Source organism: Anopheles gambiae, chromosome 2, assembly GCF_943734735.2.
Source record: "Anopheles gambiae chromosome 2, idAnoGambNW_F1_1, whole genome shotgun sequence".
Classification (NCBI taxonomy): domain Eukaryota; kingdom Metazoa; phylum Arthropoda; class Insecta; order Diptera; family Culicidae; genus Anopheles; species Anopheles gambiae.
In genome coordinates, this window is record NC_064601.1 from 87,245,577 (window position 1) to 87,267,174 (window position 21,598).

Here is a 21,598-nt window from a genome sequence, read left to right on the forward strand (position 1 = left end):
AAGCAAAGGAAGCAACAGGCGATGAATGATCTCGTGCGACTACTTACAGGCACCGACGGATAGCAGGTAAGCGTGTAGTCCAGCAGGGCCGCTTGCACGTTCTCGTAGCCCTCGACGACCGTCTTTCGGTTGGTGATCCCCCGGACATCTGTGAAAGAAGAGCAGAAAAGAAAAGTTTAGTAAACGATGGCAATGACGATGGCATCGATCAGCACACCGGTCTCACTTACCGGGATTCAGCAGCAGCAAGAACTTCATGCAGATGTAGTCGCCGACGTCAAACTTGAGCTCCTGCAGCTTGTTCTGCAGCTCGTTAAAGTGCTCGGCCAGGCTCGGCACGCCCAGCAGCCCTAAACCTAAGAGATCAAACTTCTGCCCGTTGTGCAGGGTGGTTTCGTCCGGCAGCCCGTTGTGCAGGCGCTGGTGTATGTGGTCGAGCACCAGCATATCCGACCAGCTGTTCTGGAGGAGCTTCATCTGATCGTCAACCTGCAAGCGATAGGAGAAGAGAGAAAGACATTCGTTTAGTATGCGTGTGTGTCGAGTGTGATCGAGATGATTGGAAGACGCACAACGATCTTGTTGTCCTTGTGAGATTTAACAGCAAAAGAAAGAAGAAAATAATGCAAAAAACATTGCAACACGTCGCCGTTCACTGTAAGTCGGGAGGAAAAAGGCCCCAAGAAGACTTCGCGAGATGCGAGTCACTTGGTAAACGGGGGCCTTTGCAAGCAGCGCCCCTAACAATCACTTGACCATGGCCCAGATTTTCTCCCAGATCTTTCGCGCTCGCTCCCTCCCTCTCTACTCCAATCTTCGAAATCTCGTCTGTCAATTTTTTGCGCATCACCGCCGCGCAATTCCAATTCGCACCGTTCGCAAACTTCGCAAAATGTTCTGCTCGAACCGTTGGTGATTCGTTTCCATTGCCGATCGCGGTGGCCAGTTCAATTTACGATCAATTACTCATTAAATGCTTGAGTTTTTGTTTTGCTTGCTTGCTGGTTTCCCCCCTTTCCATGGTGCATTTTTACTGCATTGTTGATGGTGCTGTTGCTTTGTACGTTCTGCAGCCGCGTGTCATTTTCCTTTCGGTGCGCGACTAATTTCCACGGCTTCACTCACAACCAATCTCAGCACATACAACCAGAAGGTTGGACACGAAACATGTTGCACAACGGCTTTTATGATTCTCCAGCGTTGAACAGCATCGAAATGATCGCTGTGAAAATTGGGAATTGTTGCGAGTGCTATGGGCGGTGGTGGTGGTGGTGGTGGTGGATTATTAATTCGTCATAAAGCTACAAGATTGACAATAGTGGTCTGTTTGAATGAATGAGGTAATGATTCATTTTGCCAAGCGAATGGTTTGCAGAGTTTGAAACGAATATTCCTATCCAAAATGGGCTACACAACTAGTTAATTCTGCCAAATTACAGGACTTTCAAATTTCAATGATCTCCTTTACTCTAAAGAGTACCCCGAAATTAATGGTCTCAAAACCCAATTGAAATGAGAAACTTATGACGACCCTTTAAGATACCTAAAACTAAAACCAAACTGGTACTGACACCAAAACATACATTACCAATACCAATACTCTAGTTAAAGAACTTCACATGACCTAATGCCGGTTCAGGACCTGATAGTGAACCTATGTCCGACCTGGACCCAATACTCAACCCATACCAATTCTGGAAACAATCACGAACCCCTACTGGTTCTGGAGCCAATCATGAACTCATACCAATTCTGGAACCAATAATGAACCCATCCTGGTCCTGGAACCTATAATGGACCCATTCCAGTCCTGGAACCAATCATGGACCCATACCGATCTAGAAATAGCTCCCGATTTCATTCATTTCCAAGAACAGTACCTGGAACTGTTCCGGATTCGGAACGATACAGGAGACTGGTTCGGGACTATACTTGCACCTAGATCGTTACAGTTCCAGTTTCAGTCGACAAACCACACTCGATAGTAAATGTGCAGCCGTAGCCGTAGCCGTAGGAATTATCGTAGGAATAAGCGTATGAATTTTAGTATAATTTGTATAGCGACAAAGCTTGTTGGTGAACTCTTTAGTACTTAAAATATTCAAACCATTGCGTTTTGCATTTCAGTTCACCATTCAAGACTTCAGTTAAAAAATGAAATTAATCGTTTGAGTAATCCAAAAACGCCTTATTTATCAAGAATAACGCTAATTTCATCTTGCTTAGTGCTGGCTCGTGTCCTCAATATTGAAGTGACGCCTGATTTATCGATTTTTTTTCTTCAATAGCGCTAAAAAAAGTAATCCTAAAATAAAGCTTCCATACAATAACCATCCCTCTAGCAGCGTAGAATCTTCCCAGAATACCTCTTCTCAGCGCCATGCGCCACCGAACACGTTGCCAACGCCATGTGACACTGTTAGCACAGACAAAAAAAAAACACAAGCACAGGCGAACGGATCGGCCTCTCCACTCTTACGAAGATTGAAATGGAGCAGATTAAATCCACCACTGCTCGGGTATTGAATAAAGAAGCCTCCACCCAGCTGCCCGTTCCCATCAGCGTTCTATTCTAACCCTTTCTCCCGCGCCTTCACAAGAACCCATCGAGGTATACCCCCGTTTTTATACACTGCACATCCTTGCCGAGCCACTCCTACTCCCGCTGCCCTGCCACTACACTGCTCTGACCCAATGACCCAGTTTAGATCTAGTGGTAGGAAATTTATTTTCAGCCGGGTCCTGTGGCGATATTAGCTTCGATGAAAGTGATATGAGAAGTACACAGTACACCCTTACCCATACATCCCACTTCTTATCCCCTCTCTCTATGTCGTTTCTTGATTGAATGCATGCCCACGTGGGCATACAGATACACACACACAGAGCAGCTGCATCAGCTCTTCTTTAGCGTGCATTTTTGCCTACCGAGTTGGGATGCAATCGAAACAAAAGTGAAAAAAAGCATCAAAAGTGAAAGCATTACATCGTTCTATGGGGAAAATGGGTGGGTTAAAAAAAGCTGTTAGATGCAGCACAAAAGCCACTGTCACTGGCTAAATGAGTCAGAAGAATGGAAGGGAGAGGCAGTAGGTTCTGCTCATCATCAGGCCCATCTTACTTTCTTCTACACCCTTGCCGTGCCAATCTCTGGACCTCTCCGTCAACTTTTCTGCAACTTTTCACACCTCATCCTACGGTTTTGGCAAAGCGTTTTAAATGATGCTGTCGATGCACAAGATGAGATGAAGACAGGACGATGATCACACTGATGATGATGATAATGATGGAAGGATGTGGCTATTTACACGCTGCTTGTTTCGTTCGGCTACTTTTTGCTGTTGTTGTTTTGTTTTATGCTGAAACATAATATCCTAAACAAGAGCTCCAATCTTCCCCACCCCTCACTTGTATCCTACGGTTAGCGAGGAAGAAATATCTTCAGGCCGGGATGACACAAACACAAAAGCAAAATTTGCTACACTTTCTATGGGAAGAACATCAGTGCGCCTGCCGGAGAGCCTGTGCTACTTTCTCATCTTTTGTAAAACGGGAAGCCAAAGGACCTCAAAAATTCTACCAAGAGGGGCTCAGCTATATGAGGAGCCGAAGTGGGAGCCACTCTTCCCCCCTTTTTTGTTGAAAGTAGGCCACAGGCAACCAAACTACTGTATGCTAAGCTGCTCAAAGGAGATGCAGAGAGTGGAGTGAGTAAAATGGCATAGAAACGCTAGAGGGAAGTAAAAATAAAAAAACGGGAAAAGTAGAACGCACTTCGCTACTTCATTACGCAATGTAGGCCTCCTCAAATTGGGGCAGGTGGGTAAAGGTTTGCGCCCAAGGAATCCTTTTACAATAAGTGGTGTGTTCTAGTTATTGCTGTTCGGGTGGGGTCCCTCCCCCCATCGGATGGCCTCATTCTTTTAATTTGACCGAATTCCAGACTGTTTACTTGACAATGCATGTATGAAAAATGGCACCGTTTTGGGCATTAATGCAGTGCATGACATAGTATAGCTTCAGGTGCGTATTCATTATTAAGGTCCTTATTATTGAGGCCTGGACTTTATTTTCTTAGTTGTATAGAATTATAAATAATGTTAATAACAGATTTACAACATGTTGGAACCCTTTCTTCAGATTGGATATACGCAAAAATTTGTTTTTGTTTACTTGTTTTGCATAAAACGTGAGAGAGAGACCCCTCTAGAGACGTCACTGCTTACATCCTGTTTACAGCGCGCCACGCAGACTTCAAAAACAATACTTTGGCCATTCGCCTCTGATCGCACATGAGTAACCATTTTCGGGGAGCTCCATAGCCGCTCGGCGACCAAATGAATCATCAATCGTTCTCCCCTCAATAGCAGCGCTAACGGTGGAGAGCGAGAGATAGAGACAGGTGGCAGGAGCGATAATTCTACCGGCTCGAGAACAACAGCACATGAGAACTGGTTCGTACCGGAACACAGCGAACGAACGTGAGACCGCCGTATTTACCACCGTGTAGGGCTGGTAAACAAACCACTCTGCAACAGCCCTTCCTGCCCTTAGTCTCAGACAGTCGTCTTAGTGTACAGGGTTCGATTTAATCGGCTACCTAAAACGGTGTAAAGTGAGGGACAATACCATGCTGGAGCAGTCCTTCCGAAAACGCCACTCCGGACGCCACTCGGGGAACGACGATTGGCGGCCTTCGACTGTCGGTCGGCCAAGAGAGACGATGTAATGTGCATGTAATTATGGTGTCGGAGATTTCCAGTACCACCGTAAGCCGCAGCTTTGGCGAACGATCGGGCCAGACTTAAATCCGATCGTATTTCTCGATCATTCCACACACCCCGCAGTACGGCCCGAGTACGCGCGCCTGCCTTTGTGCGTTCTAATTTTAGCACATTGGAAAGAGATTTACGAAATTGTGCGACAAAAACAGCAACAACAACAACAAAAAAGGAACACTGAATCACTTCTTTTCGGTTTTGAAAAAGACCATTTTTGGCAGCAGAAAACGCAAACGCACTAAATGATGGGGTGGCAAAACAGATGATGAAGATTCAGAGATGGAGTTTCTGCTTCGTCTCTCTCTCTTGGGGACGCACGCTTTGCGATCGCACAAACGCGTGCCATGTAAAAGCGCCACAGACCGAACGCGCATAAATCACCAAATCAGACGAATGTGGTTTTGATTTACGGATCTCTGTGGCCACCTCTGTTTTTCATGCTCGAGAACCCCAAGCGATGGGAGACTGCAGGGATCCAGCACTGTCTGGGTGATCATTTTGCGTTGGCATTTATTACACCGAGTTTTTGCACGAACAGTTCTTCCCCAGCATATGCGTAAAGATTTGTTTGTTTTTCTTTCAAACTTTCAAACGCCCAACATCCACCGAAAATGGTTTAATTTTAGTCGACTTTGCCCGCGAGACTTGCAACACCGGCCAAAAGACGCGCGGAGATGCGCCCCAAGCTTCCTTTGCCTTACACGTTTGCGCCACCCAGCAAAGCAGCGGGTGCTCTCGAGCCCGTGCTCCAATAACGCAACACAACGCGCTCCGAAAGAAGGTAAAAAATAAATAAATAAATATATATTGGTACTAAGAAGAGAAAAGAAACCCCGCAGCGGGGCCGATGGTGGTGGTGAAATCGTGCAACCTTGACACGGATTTTCGTTGCCGCTGTGTGACGAGGCGTTCCACAACCGAAAGGGAAAGCTCTGGCAAGGAAAGGACGCAACAACGACGCAACCATCGCGCTCGCGCGCACTCGTTGAGAGATTCAAGCGTCTTTACGCATCTTCGCGCGCTTCAAAAAGGTCCAGACACAATGCGCGGTGTCTCAAATCAACGGTATGGGGAGGCTTTGGAGTTTGTGTCTGTGTGTGGTGGCTTGATTGCACACCAGACCCGCGCGGACCACAGATGATAAAGCAACGAAAAACAAAATTAAACAAGTTACAGAATATGCACCACCACCAGCAGCAGCTGTTGGGTTTGGGGAGGGATGGGGGACGCGACGTTTGCTTTCTGGACGATGAATTATTAATCAGCCATAAATTAAGTCCACCGTTTGGGGGCCAGAGTCTGGGGTGCGATTGGATTTCGTTGGTTGGGTGGATAGGACCTGTCGTTAAAAAGATCTGTGTAGATCGATTTGGTTGAAAGGATCACACATTTCTATGGTTGCGCTATTGCATTGACAAACCGTTCAACCGATATTAGGTCTTCGATGCTACAGTGACTCACAAAATTTATGGAATAGCTGTGTGGGATTTGTACAACAAGAAAACTTGTTTCATTTTTCATCAAATTTTATCTATTTCGTGAGCTTGAAAAACTTGGAATATGTTGGTCAATATACTAGCAAAAACCGTCGAATATGTTGAGTGTGCCTTCAATTTAATTCGCCACTGTATATCTGAAGCATACATTATATACGAAAAAAGTATGTTAGATGAATAAAAAGTATCATTAATTTTGATTCATTTACACTAAAAACCCACTTTGTCCCCTATTTATCCTAATTGTTCATTAAAGAAATTCTTCGTCGTTTGGTGCCGTGACCAGGATACAATACATCCTTTACGCTGCTAGTCGCGTTGCTATGTGTACGACATACAGCTTCTTATTCACAGACTTGTCAGAGTAAGGAGCTGTATGATTTACAACACATGTAAGTCATGAGAACCACAGTTGCTTACAATCATCGCAAAATATGTAAACCAAAACCATAGTTTCTAAAAAAAAAGCTAGCCTGCAAAGCAATTCCGAATTCAGGTTAAGTTCAAACGACCAATCAATCTAGCCCACACTCAACAGGAGGGCGGTCGATTTTTGATTCTCCTTTTTCTAAAAGCCCCAAAAGCCATACTACAGAACGTCTTCCCTAGCAACCGGAAGAAGCGTGCAGGAAAGAGACACTTACAAAGGGCGCACGGAAAAGGAAAGAATGAGAGCAGGCGAAGTACGGAGCTGAAATTAGGTTAAATACCTTCAATCGATTCAATTACATAATGTAGAACACGCAAGCGTGCACATATCTGCGTACAAAAACACACATACACACGGGACACACACACGGGGCGCATTCCAGCATGAGGGTGATGGTGGATGGATTTAACTATCTACCCTCCCCGTCACAGCACGCTTGCAATGTAAAATACTTTCGCAGTAACGGGTTTGGTAGATGGGGGGGCCTTTATTTTTAAATCTAATCCACTTCCTCAGCACCCAGGCTCGGTGCCGAATGTGTGCGCGAGCCGAAATCGGCTCACACCTGACAAACCACCGTGCAAAAACCCCCGTGCGAAACACGTTCTCTGGCCCGGCTTTATTCGTGCTCACGCGAGTACATTTACGCGATGCTGATGGTGCAAACACGATGCAAGAAATGCATTTTCCGACCGTCCGGTTCTACCGTTCCACCTCACCCCGCGCGGTAGCAATTCATTCTCTAATTCCTTCCCTTTGCTACCTCCTTTTTAGACACCGATCTAGCACTATGGAATAAACCGTAGCGCGAGTGAGCCGGTTCGATCATTGCGGAAAGCGAACCCAAGCAGGGGTCGCTTAAAAGGGTTCGCGAGAGGAAGTGTTTCTTTGAGCGGTTTTACCAATGAAAAGTGAAACTTTTGCCTCAGCACAACACATTCTTGTTGGTTCTCGCTGTTTCTCTTTATTTCGAGAGCGAGAGAAAACACACACACACACATAGAGGGGGGATTTGCGCCAACGCTCTATTGCACTTGTAACGCATTTTTAGCGTTCGCCGATTGCCAATCATCGAATGCAAACGGTTGTTCGATTTTTCCTTCAACCGGAATGGCACGCCCGAGCAGGGGAAGGGAGTGTGTTTGTGTGGAATTTGGAAGCATTCTGACGGAGGTAACGAAACACCAAACGCTAACACACACACACATGGTACTAAACACGCTCCTAATGATGAGCCGACCGATGTTACGCTAAACGGTTGCAGTGTCTCGGTTGTCGGTAGTGGATCGCTTCTTCGCTCTCTGTAATGGTCTGTCCCTAACCATGGTTTGTCCGAAAGGGCAGCAGCTAGCCCGGCACCGGATTGGCAATTGGTTTCGGGTACGAATTTATGCCCCTCCCCTCACCCTCCATCCGCTTGTCAACGTACGTACGGAGATGTACGTGTACAGTGTGCAGACAGACACACATGCAACAAGTTATCTTCACCACCATGGAAACAGAACTCGAAATGAGGGCTCATTAGAGAGCGCACTCCATGGTGATGTGAGGGGTTTTTTTATTATGGCAACGCACAGTAAGCTGTACACTAACGACTCCTTCTAAGGGTGCAAAGGGTGCTGTTGGCAGTTTTTGGGTACTTTTGGAACATGTGTGTGTTTTTTTTATTTGGAGGGAACTCTCTCATGTAATCCTCGTCACATGTGGTGTGTGTTACCGTTCAACTCTTGATTGACCTACATCTCTTAATGAACTGCCGAATGTTCCCATGTGGAAACTATGAGTTTTTTGTTATTTGAAGTAGAAATGATTGGAGTATTGTTGAGATCTTAGTAATAATGTACAATCGAAATCCCATTTTTCTAAATAAAATCTCTTTCGTAAATTGTTGGTCCTATGGGACTGACATCACAATTAGGGAAGGATTGCACTGTTTAGTAGCAATTACAAAAAAATATCTAATGCAAAAGAACGAATCAAGACATTAGACTCGTTTATCGCGCAAAAACTGACGTAATTCGTGAAAGCCAATTAGGTTTAGGACAAAAAGGCGTATGATGAATTAAGTTGAAATGAAGTAAATTGAAGTATTAAGATATGTCAAATTCTTTCGAACTTTGCTGAAAACAAGTGAAGAAATGAAAAGGAATTATGTGAGTCTTAAACCGGGTCTGGCTTGGATTTGATCGCATGAGCCGTGGTGCGTTAGGTTGGCCTCTTGATAATTGCGCTATAGCAGCGGCAGAGAATCTTGAAGTAAAATCAGTACTAGATCGTTTCCGATACTTCGAACATTGCATCATTGGCTACATTCTTGGATTGTGCCCAGAATTTCGGAAATATTTTACATACCATACGAACACGCTCGGACACAAAAACAGGTTGAACCTTTCCGATCTTAGATTGATCATAACTCCCCTCTCGATCACACACCTACTTTGTGCCTACTGTGTCTTTCTGTTCCATGTGCCTAACCATTGTAACCATTTGTAGTAGAGATTTCTGCAACTCCCACCCAAACGTACGACGGACTAAACCGTGGTAAGTGCAAAACAAAACACCAAACCCCAACCTACAGCACGCAAGCAACAATTTACAGCGCAAAAAGTAATAAACATACAACCCTCCAACAAACCCCCCTCCACCTTCAGAGCTGCCGGACAACATTGTGTCCATCTCGGCACAGCGTGGCACAGGGGCCCAACCCCTTTCCGTTCCCTATTGCTTGCTTGCTTGCTGTGTGATGGTGGTGTGGCACTGCATAAGTGGCACCATTCTTTTACCCAGGTTCTGCAAAAGCCAGAGTGCGTGTACAGTGCAAGCAAAAAAAAAAACTACCCTCTAACACACTCACACATGCCTGATTGAACGTATTCGCACACATGGAAACGCATAAGAAACAGCACGGGGTTGTGGTGGTGGTCTGGCAAGACACACGCGATTGGAAGGGGAGCTCGCTGCTGCCATTTGAAAATTCATTTTTCTTGCGAGATGACCCCGCGTCGCTTTTTTGTTTTGACGACGTTATTTTTGAGTCCACACTAATGGACCGACTGACCGACCAACCCTCTTTTCATCCCCAGCGTGTCCACACGTGTGCGTAAGTGTGCGTTTTGCCATTTTTTTGTTTGTTTCGTCGGTTTATTGTGCGTTGGGGTCCGCTTTTATTCATTCAACTTTCGGTGCACACAGCATGGTTCGGCTCAGCTTCACAAGTAGGTCACCGACGGAAATTGAGAGTGAGCTTGTGAGAGGTGATTTGTTTTAGCTGCTCTTGTACATGTGTGTGTGTACATTTTTTTGTTTGCTGGTTCTTCTCGCAACATGATGTCCCCCCGTTTTTGCTACAACGCAAAAAGTTGTTGCCAGCTTTGTATGTGCAAAATGTTTTACGATCAACCATACACTCTTTCGTTTTTTTTTGCTATCCGTAAATACAATTAAAAAAAATCCACCACTTACCTTCAAATCCTTGAAGAATATCGTATTTCGCGCCCAATCGACCTGGGAGAACAGATTTTGGTCTAATACTTTGCACATCAGCTCGAACAGGTCGACCTCGCACTGATTGTAGGACTGGCTCTGGAGCAGCGAGAACAGCGACGTCTGCCATTCGCGATCGTCGATCGACTGGACGAACTCGCGGATCATCGGCGATACCCTGGAGATGGTGAATTTCACGGGCCGGGAAAGCGTAATTTTGCGGGCATCAGGTGGTGTCCAGTGTGTTGGTATAAGTGTGTATGTGTCCAGAAAATCGGTTGGTTGGGTGGAATTGTTTGAAGAACGAAAGTGCCATGTTAAACAATTTTTTGTTTGTCGCACGATCGTGTTGTGTTTTTGTGCAGTGTTTGGGGGAACGATTCCAGATTGCGGGAGATTGCGGGAACAGGATGAAACAGGACGATCAACAATAATTACAGAGAAACAGAGAAAGAGAGAGAGAAAAAACTATTAATTAATGCTGCTCGTGGTAATAGTTTTGTGTTAGTGTAACATATAACAAGTTAAATTATCCAATACAGTTTCATAAATATATACATAACAGAAGAGGATAAGGACTGTTTTTTATACAAATTAAAATACATTATTAAGTTAAAATAATAGAAAAGTATCTACAAAAAAGTACGAAAATTGCAATAACAAAAACAAATATTTAAATCAATGGAACACATTGAAGAATTAGCAGTTTAACAAATGAAGTAAAAAAAAACAAACAAATAATGCAAAAGTACATGAAAGCTGCTTTAGAAACATTTTAGAAAACTTGAACAGTTCATTTGCTCTGTTCTTCCAATCAAAAACTGTATACCAATCCATCAAATACATGAACACTTGTTGCAACTGTGGGATAGTATTTTCTTGGCACATTTGCTTTTGCAATCTCTAAAAACATAAAGGAACCATAACGGTTAGTGACAGAGTCATCCTGTGACCAGACACACAGTGGGTTGGATAAGGGAAGCATAAAACAAAGCAAGCAAAAAGACACTAGCCTTAGGGTGTCGGCCGGGTTGCCGGAGTCGGCCGTGCTGGTGGGATTCGAGTCGAAGCTGAACGCCTTCGGGCTGAGCGAGTGGGGCGAGGCGGTCGTCGAGTTGGCGCTCATCCACAGCTTCGAGTCGGACAGTGGGTTCTGGATGTTGGTGGCGCTGTTCGAGTTGGAGCTGCCGGTGCCGGCACCGGACCCATTGCTGCCACCACCGTTGCCGCCACCGCCGCCGCCGCCGCCACCACCGCCACCACCACCGTTGCCGCCGACTCCGGTGCTGCTGAGCGATATCGTCGTCTGCGGATTAACCTGGCCGAGTGCGATCGCGATCGGGCTCGGCGAGCTATCCGGCGATGACGTGAGCGATGAGACCTGCGGAGCAGAAGAAAAGAAGCAATGCGTTAATGTACAGCCATCATCCTAGGTTGGCACACCTACTGATCGCCTACTTACCTGCGGTATCTGGATTTCCTGCTTGATGTGCATGCTCGAGTACGGCTGGTGGTAATCGATACCCTGCAACTGGGGCGAAACGCCGTCCGAACCGAGCGTACCGATGCCGACGCCGCCGCCGATCGAGCCACGCAGCGCCTGGAGGGCGAGCTGCCGCTGGCGCATGATCTGCAGCTTCCGCGCCCGGTCCCGCTTGTACATGGGCCCGAACTTGTTTCGTCCGCCGCGCATCCTGTCGGCTCGCACGGCTGCCAGTGCCCGGGAAGAGAGGGAGAGAGAGAAAGAAAGGGGGGAAAAAGATTGTAGAAATGTTATTAATAAAACCAATATGGATGAAATGGGTTCTAGAATGTACGTGGTATGGGGATGCTTTAGAAGTGTGGCAGCTCCTCAGTATGAACCGTAGAAAATGCCCCAATGCTGCTCCACAGCACAAGAAACACATTTGTTGTGCGAAGTAGGTCAAACGAGGACTGGGGAGAGCACAAAAAAGAATGGCAAAACTAATTCTAACGGGATGTTAGGCAAACAGGAAAGATGATATCTGTGTTTTTTTTTGTCTTTCTGCAACAATCCATTCATTCCTGGAAATCGTAGTCCCTTTTGGGCGTTCTGCTTTTTTATGTTTTGTTTTTAAGCGCAACTTCTGCCAAAAAGATCACAATCTTCTTGCCCTAAACATCGCTTGCTTGAAACATCGTTTTAACTTCGAACGGTAGTAAACGGGAAGAACAGAAATCGAAAAAAAACGTTGACACGGTGCATCATGCTCCCCATTCTTTGCAACCGTTACCTTCCGGGAAGAATGTGCTCGCGCTGTTGCAGTGAGCGGGGACAACGCCCTGCGCTTAGACGCTTGCGAGATGCAACAAATGGCTATTGTTTACGGAGAAGGATCTTTCAACCTCCCTCCCTGTCTTCCTCAACCAACTGAGGGATTGCCGAGCTGCCCAGTTTTTGTAAAGTTCTTCCCCACACACATCCAAGGAGGTTATTAAATCTTTTCCGTAGGGATCCGTTTTTCTTTTACAATATGATTTGATATTTTTGTAGAATGCCTACCTCCGTTCTCACGATCGAGCGCGGGATGCAGTTTTGGATTCTTCTTCTTCTTCTTCATTCGGTGGGGCCGAGATATTTTACCCTCAAAAGATAGCCGCCAGACGGACGCCAAGGTCCGTTATTAGACAAGATCATATCTAACTGTGTGTCTTGTAAAATATCCCTTAAAATTGAACACATGAAAATACATATCCTTCTGAGCTAAAACACACTTCAGAAAGTAGTTTCGATAATCGTTCCACTCAAAACGCTCGTTGTCCATTCGATTACGCAACGGGTCGCCCCAACTGGCAGGTGATGTTGTCACAGTTTCGTGGCAGCCGTTCCGCGTCAGCACGCCACTTTCGCTCGCGATTAACGCGATCGTGGTGCCATTTTAATGATACCAGTATCAGCGGCAGCACACGATATGGTAACACAAAAAGAAGAATGATCCCTCCAAAAAAAGGAGTAAGAAGACAAATTTATACACACTGACGACCTATTAATCGACTTCCCGGTTTGTCGCATTTTTTGTTTCCGGAATCATCCATATGATCGGGGCCTGTGGTTGTTGTACGTTACTTTTCATCATTTCGTATGAGTGTCTGTGTGTCTGTGTGTGCTTAAAAAAAGGGAAATAATTTCGAAGCTGCCAATTAGCCATCATCAAAGCGGCTTGTTATGATAACATTCGCACAAACGGTCTTCGGTGCATTCTGCGCCTTACTTCCCACAAAAGAACGGTCCGCTTCCGGAACGCCGGACCATTGGCTTCGGTGCGGAATGTGGACACTGTGCCATAGCAAAACAGTCCTCTAGCAAACAATTACGGTGCTTTTAACCGTTATACTTGCGTTTAAAAATTGTTTAATGTTTTATTTTTTTCCAAACACACTATTTTACGCATGGACCCGCAAAGGGTTCGTTGTTTGTTGCTTTTTGTGATAGAGTTTTTACATTTTCTACAATGCCAAATCGAAACCGTTATAAAACTGTCTCTATTTTGCCGAACGTTTTCTTCCCTTTTCCTTGTCTATTGTTTTATCTGCAAAAGGTTAAACACATACACAAGCAGCTAACGGCACAGTGCTCGCCAGCGACGCTTAAACAATAAAGGTGACTGTGTCAGCGTATTTATTTTGAGAAGGTTTTTTTGTTGTTGCTTTTTTGGTAAATTCTTGCAATGTTTCCACACTTTGCTATTCATTTAATCAACGGAAGAGACAAGCCGTAGACGTAGTTTAAATTCTTTCGCAGCAAACATGAGGACCGTTCGGGTTGTTGTGGGTTAACAGAGAAAGGGAAAGTAAGAGGAAAAGTCGTCAAGAAATGCTGCTAACACACTGCTGGGCTGCAGGTTGTGTTCCGTTGTAAACGTATTGCTCCTTGGTGACCCAGTTTTGCTGACAAATGCTTAAGGCAAACAATTAGGCAGTTTACCGCAGACTGACATGCTTCGATGTTAATTTCGATCATCAGTTTTGCTTATTAATTTAAACATTAATAACGACCCATGTAAAAACATTCCTTGTTTTATGATTGTTTACGACTTTCCGAGAAAACCTATTTCTACAAACCTATTTTTACATGCAAATAAAATCTTGCAAATATAATTTTAATTATTTCGCTGCTGCCTGTGTTTTGTAGCTTGTCAACCGCGTTTCTTTAGTTTAACGTTTTGCTCACCATTGACTCGCTGCAACAGAAAACGATCCCTATAATTGCTCGCCCAAAAAAGTGATGCACACTTTCCCCCCCAAAAAAAAAAGGGAAGAATTACGGCACGGTGCATGGTTTACTTCTGACAGCGACCCCCGCTTCCTTTTGTTTTTTTCCCGCCTCCATGACACATCCTTTGCAAATGCACATGCAGACGAACATGCACTTTTCGTTGGTTGGCCCAGATGTGCGCCGAACCGGCACGTTCGTGTGCGCCCGCTAACGGGGCTTTTGCAATCATTAAACTTTATGCTTCGAAAATAGCTCCAAATTGGAAAACCGAACCAAAAAACCGAAACCGTAAACTGCAACACGGAGCAACACGGAATGCACTTATGTCTGTGTGTGTGTATGTCTGTGTCAGGGATGGATGATCTTTTTATGTTGTCTCCCGCACTCACGGAAAAACAAAAAAAAACACGATCCCTGTGGAGTGTTTGTGTGCGGGTGGTTACCGGGCTGGAACCGAGCACTGGGCCGGGTCCGACTTGTTGCACGTGCACTTTGCTTGCTACCACCCATAAAAGGGGGCAAAAAAACACATAAAGTGCGAATTGTCGCGGTGTTGATGCCGGCACGAGGACACGATATGCTCGGGATATGTTGATGAGTTTTTGAAAGGATGGAACGCGTTGCGAAAAGGGGGGAGGAAAGAGTTCTTTCCCCCCCTCCCTGTGTTTTACGCCTCAGGTTCTTCTCATGCGCCGTTTTGGTTGAGCGCGTGCTAATTTGGACGCTCCCTCTCCCAAATTGCTGTGGCTGTGATGGTTGGAGGCATCCCTTCATCCAAGCCATAGGCTTGACAGTGCTGCGACGGCACAGGAAATGAACGCAAAATGAGAAATGCGGAGAAAGTCAGCCAGCCAGCCAGTCAGCCAGACGTGCGAAGGCTATTTTTGCCCTCATCCTCCCTTTTGGGCTTTTTTTTATTAAGGGAGAGATGAGATGCACAATTGGGAGGGGAAGGAGGCTTTCCGGTTGATGTTCAATTTATTTTTGTTTCGTTTCGGGTGAAACTGCACCAAAAATTGCACAAGCTGCAGCCATTATCTGATGTGTTGCATGCGCAGTTCTTATGCAACGAAGCACAACATAAAACGGAACGAACGAACGGAGGTGCCACGGTGGGTTTTGGTCATAATAGAACACACACACGCGCGCACTGGCTGGTGCATTGCGTGGTAAAAAACAACAACAGCATGCCAATGGGAAATAAATTACACGCCGGCGCCAAACTAAGTAACGCTGGATGAATGTATGGAGAGTGAAAACCGATGTTACGAATCTCCAGATTTGCACCCGTCCCGTAATGTCGCTGGTCAAAATCTCGCGCGTTTCGTCAGTTTTGAACGCGCTACGCGTCATCGGCAACTGTGTTTTGACTGCAAGTCGTCGAGAGCTGCAATCACAACGCTTCTTGCCTTCCCAAACGCGCGCGAACGACCGTGTTATTGTTTATGATACGGAGACGACGTGTACAACATGAGCCACGGGAGGAAAGGGAAAGGAGCAGAAAAAAGGCACGACTTGAATTAAATATGACCCACGCCCGGCAGTAAACAATGACCACAGCGAGCAGTGTCCAAACACGCCTGCAATTGTATGTTCTCAGCCCTGTCTTGAGCCCTGCCATAATCTGGAGCTTAACCTAGCCGACTTCACATTAGGCTTGCCGTATGTTGCCGTAATACACACACACAGGCACACATACGCACACGCTGGGTAATTGAATTAGAGCCCCCTAGAGCGCTGGGTCTTGGGCAGTCATCGCGTACGGCGTCGCGGCGTGACCCACAATCGAGAGACACAACCACAAACCACCCCGCCAGAGTTGTCCACCCCGATTGCATGGTGTGATGGTGGTTGTTTCCCAAGTGGCGAGATTCTTTTGTTGTGGCTTTTGCGGAGATTGGGTGACGCGGTGGTTTATTAAAGTGACGAGGAAATCACAACAGTGCGAACACACAATGTATCTCAAAAATGATTGCAAGAAATTGAGCCAGCCAAAACGCACCCGGTTCGGGGAGGGGGAGAGTAGTGCAGCAAATTGATTTGCAAGCGAATGAATTGTCTCGAAATGGACAGGGAGAAAATGGCAATGGATGTGTGTGTGTGTGTGAGTGTGTTGCACCGGGTCATACTAAACGAAACTAAGCGGCACTTGCGTCTCGTTTGGCCGACCGCTCTAATGCACAAAGTTCATTAAAGGGCGCCAGTGGAACGGCTTTCAGAGTTTATTATGAAACTGATACATAAATATTGACACCCGAGAGTGGCACAAAATGGAACATGTCGCGTTGTGCCATTACCATTAAACCAAGTAATGGAAATGCATAAATTGGATGCATTTTTCCCCCCAGCCAATTCAATGCAATGCAATAATTTCTAAATTTCAGTTTGTAAATAAAATTAAAAACTAAAAAACCGCCCGATCGTGCACAACCCATTCGATCGCTAAAATAGATCGCAAGGTCAAAGCCAAAGCTGCATCCACTGCAGCTGCATAACGGCAAATTCACAACGCGCCCCCCGCGGGACCGACCGAGCGCTGCTGCATAATAGTGCTGGCGGTGGAATTTTCACTTTCATTACCATCCTCCGGCCGCCGGCAAAGCAACGCGACGAGAAGAGCTGAAGCAAATAGAGAGAAAGAAAACTATTGCCCCCTCCTCCCATCCTCCTATTCCACTTCACCCCTTCTCCATGCTCCTCCACCACTCCACTGTGCATACGAATTGGCATAGAGAAAAGCGAACACCGGGCGAAAAGGAAAACTAACGATGATTAATAGTTAACTCTATTACTTCATACCCCGCGTTCCCCGCGTTCGGGGAAGTACGCCAATGTCACGATAGAAAAAAAACCAGGGAGAGACGCGACTGGCGGTATTCCCTTTCCTTACCTCTTCCTCTCCACCAGTTCGCGTCACGATTTTCCGCGTCTACAGAGGCAAACCCGCCCCTCGACGCCGGGAGACGATGGGGGGGACGCACTGGGACTATTACCAGCGTCGGTAATAGAAGAGAGAAATTGCGCGGTCGGCCCTCGGGCCCCCGGGCACACTGGGCACATATCTGGGCCAATGTCAAGGCGGCGCACTGGCACGGTTTGTCGGTGGCGGCGTGCGCCAACATCTGGAGATGTGTCTTGGGAGTTTTTTGTTTTGTTTCTTTCTTTTCCTTCTTTTTTTTTGAGCCGACCTTAGAGATGCTGGAAGACGGGATGCTGCAGCCTTCAACGCACCACCCACGGGGTGGTAATGTAATTAGGGTGTTATTTATTTTGTACGCCACTGTGGCCGGGGCTGCGTTATTAGGTTTCTATAAAGCGGTTTTGGCTGCTGGCTGGGAAGGAGTTTTCCGGGTATTGTACACCGAACGGAGCTGCCGTTTAGCTTTGAGTGGCGGCGTTTGCCGTTGTGAAGGATTCTTCCCGTCGGTACGGTGACGCAGAAGATCGTTGATTAAATAATAATTTTGTTTCTGATGTATGTGTGCTTTTCTGTTGAATTGTTGAATGCGTAAGAAGCATGAAGATAGTAAAACAATGAGACGAAAGGGTTGGGTAAGCACGCTAGAAAGTGTTATCGGACAAAATAGAGGGAAATATTCTCTAATTACTATTTTTTTTAAATCATTCAGTTGACACATGTAGCCGAGAGTTCTTCTTCTTATTACTTTTCTTTTAACAAGTACAGAACAATGTTGAGTAAGAACTAATTATTATTCAACAAATGAATCTCAATTTGATTGTAGAAAACTCTCATACAATTCCACTCAAACGGGGCTCGAACTCATGACTAAACGTATACAAACCCAAGCACTTGACGCGACACTATCAGATCATTCCAACAGATTGAGGTTTACAGCAGCATATAAACGACATGGCAAGGGATTAATCTATTCTGTTCCACAGCGTTACAGTTTGCATCAAAGCTTGTGACAAATCTGTAGCTTCGATATGAAAAACAACCAGCAATTAAAAACGAATAACGCTACAACTTTAAATCCATGAAAAAAAAACCTCTATTACAAATCAGTTAAGTGGGCAAGTCTATCGTTTTCAGATGTGTTTGCTTTCCACTCCGCGTGGATACCGATTGCTCAACACACATGTTGTGAATTCACTTTTCATTCCACCACATAATGGGATCGGTCCGTCCGCAGCATCTTGAACATGCGCGGCCAACCAGTTTCGCCTTTTCTCGCCCTGCTCACTATCTCGGTGACTCTACACTCCCTCTCTCTCTCTCTCTCTCTCTCTCTCGCTCTCGCACCTTCTCCAGTCCGCTCTTTCTTTCCCTCTCCTGCCAGCAAACGAGCGGCTTATGTTTCGCAATTCTCGGCGACAACGTCACACGGGCTGCACCCTGCGGCTACTGGGGCATGCAGTGTGTGCCGAGCTGACACAAACCAACAGCGTACACACGACGCTTAGCAATGCAAACTGTCGATGCGAGTACGGGGCAGCATGCGATCGGTAGGGGGCGAAAAAGTACACCCCACTCATTGCTTGCAGCGTCCCGGTTTGACTCAGACCGACAACTTTTCCGACCTTCTTGCAGTGGTTGAGTTCCTGGAGGAAACGACGCTCCAGCCAGCGTTTGACCACCGTTCAATGTCATCCAGTTGCACTTGCACCGCACTCGGTGGTGGTGTGCGACGAGTGACGTAATTTGAGAGGAAAAAGCGAAACGTTAGAAATGCAACAGGCTTTTCGCGTTGGTAGCTTTGTGAGAATGTTGTTTTGGATTTTCGGTTTGTTATGCTTAACCTATTAGTAAATCAGGATATTTTTAACTAATCAATGCTAGCAATAGACATTATTTCACAACCTACGCATTATAAAATGGACGCATATATTTATTTTTCTTCCCCTTCCCAACCAGTGTTACGAAAATTCGAAACGTTCCGTGGCTGGAAACGCGATCGCTATAAGCGAAGCTTCTAATGAACGCCACACGCTACTAGCCGTGGGTCCGAATTTGGGTCAAGGTGGCTGAAATCAATACCGTCTCCTCTTGGGTTGTCGCTGTTTTTCCCCTCTTGTTTTATTCACAATTTGTGTCTACTTTTTGTTGTTGTTGTTGTTGCATGGTATCATTTGTTTGCTTTGCAATGCCGGGGTGCCGTGCTCTCTATCCCCGTGCGCCATGGTTGTAGCACATTTTTCTTCTTACACCTATTCACCCTCGTCTCTTGTCCCGTTCGGACTGTTCCATTCACGACACTGTCATTATTATCGGCATGACATTTTCGAGACCCACCGAGTAGCGCGAAGCTTCCGAAGATGGTGGCGGTGGGTCACGCAAGGCGTCGGTGAGTCGTGTGTTTGTGCTTGGCGCTGAAAGCTGAGCCGTACTTGTGTAGGGACACACAGTTTGACGTAGTTTCTGTTAGAATTGAGTTTTTTGTTATGTTAGTTTTGAAGTGTCTTCATATTTTCCTTCATTGTTTGGCAATGCTTGAGCAACATATTTCGTGAAAAACAAAACTATCCCCAATAGTACAGCAAAGAAAGAAAATGTGAGCAAACATCTCACGATCGGGAGCAATAAAAGAAACCACAAAAGCAGCCAGCAGGCAAACTGTCGAAACCGATGATCTTCAGTTGGCGAATCATTCCATCTTGCACATCCAATTCTGCTATTTGGCAACCTTTCTTAATGACGCCTGGCGGTTGTTTTAGAACCTTTTTTTTTGCTTCTCCATCATCGCCACACTTCATCTCAATTGCCAATCTCGAATCCGGTGGCTTTCGTTAGCATTGCGTCAAGCTCCGACTCCGGCTAATTTGGAGATGGTTTGCGAGTCGTGCGTGAATAATTTCTTCACCACCAGTGGGCCAATGCCACGGAAAACAAAAACTTGAGCCCCGGGGTACGCAGGCCCACACCATTCAATTTCCCAATTGGTCGATCAAACATCGAATTATGGATGTGATCGATCGAACGATCGAACCGCTGCGATCAGCTGTGTAATGATGATGAGCTTTCGAGGTGAGATGAGAAACGTCCAAATTAATTTGGCCTCACCGTGGCTTGCTGTCAGTGGCACAACCGAAAACGAACACCGATTGAGCAAAAGATCGATCAAGCGAGAAGATCGTTCGAGGTGTGGAGCAGCAGCAAAACATGGCGCGAGTGGAAACCTCAAAGTCAAACAAAACGTTCAGCTCTTATGTAATCGGGTGAATTTGTTGGTAGCTAGCACATACACACATACACGTGAACGGACACCCATTCACTCTCACCGGTAAGCCCGTTCCGACAATTTCGCGCCCTTCCAAAATGACAGCTCTCGCACCGCGCGTTGTCGTTCGGTTCGCTAATGTCATTAGCAAAATGACATACACACCACCGCACCGGTACGTGACCGATGTCGATTACGATGGCACCGTTTACTGAATCAACAAACATCGGCACAAATGTGGGGCACCATCCGGGCACATCGTACCTCACACCTGGAATGCGTTCTGCTTTTCGGGCCTGTTCGTTGATTAATACAATTGAAATAGTGTAAATAATCGAGCCCCTCTGGTACAAGAGTTTGCTGAAAAGTCGAACTTTTTGCGAAAGTAAAGCTACACTCTCCTACACGACGTGCGAAGGAAGATCTTCATCGACAACCAACACTCCCCCCACAGGTCGGTTGATGACAGGCCGCTAAGTGAGAGAGTACGAGAAAACAGCAAACAAGTATGCAACACGGCACACATAATTGCAAAACTGCAATCCATCAGCGAGCAAACAGCAGCAGCACACGCGTTTAAAACTTTATGGATCTTCCTCTCGCCTAGATGAGACTGTGTCTGTGTGTGACGGTGTGTTTGAAGCTTCGCCGCAAATAGCTCCGCCGAAGTGCATTGTGCAATGGGCGCTTCTTCGCACTCGTTTGTGAAGTTTCTGAAGCCCCGCACGGTACACCGTCGCCGGACGACACTGTGGTGCGTTTTTTAATGAGCATCAAACACTTTCCGAGAGGAGGGAAGTGCACCGGCAGTTCCGCGTCTGGTGCAGCCCCCTCCGTCTATCGGGGTTTGCCAATACGCATCGCGGCGGGTAAAATATTGTATAATATATGTGTGATCGGTGAAAGATCGGTAATGGCATCAATGGTTTTGACGACTGCTTGCTGATGCTGCCAATATTGCTGGTTGCTCAACTAGGGTTGTGCACACACTC

The 21,598-nt window shown here is 46.1% G+C and overlaps 1 protein-coding gene across 12 annotated transcripts in view; it reads right to left on the reverse strand.

The window, feature by feature from the left end:
* Window positions 1-21,598, reverse strand: part of LOC1276344 (nuclear hormone receptor FTZ-F1) — a 124,994-nt gene that overhangs the window by 8,449 nt on the left and 94,947 nt on the right. For all 12 annotated transcript variants that reach the window (XM_061641447.1, XM_061641440.1, XM_061641443.1 and 9 more), the window contains 5 exons: window positions 11,653-11,900; window positions 11,204-11,571; window positions 10,170-10,368; window positions 231-489; window positions 48-148 (listed from right to left, as the gene is read on the reverse strand). In XM_061641447.1, coding sequence (XP_061497431.1) covers window positions 48-148; window positions 231-489; window positions 10,170-10,368; window positions 11,204-11,571; window positions 11,653-11,900 — 1,175 coding nt within the window. The remainder of the gene's footprint in view (window positions 1-47; window positions 149-230; window positions 490-10,169; window positions 10,369-11,203; window positions 11,572-11,652; window positions 11,901-21,598) is intronic.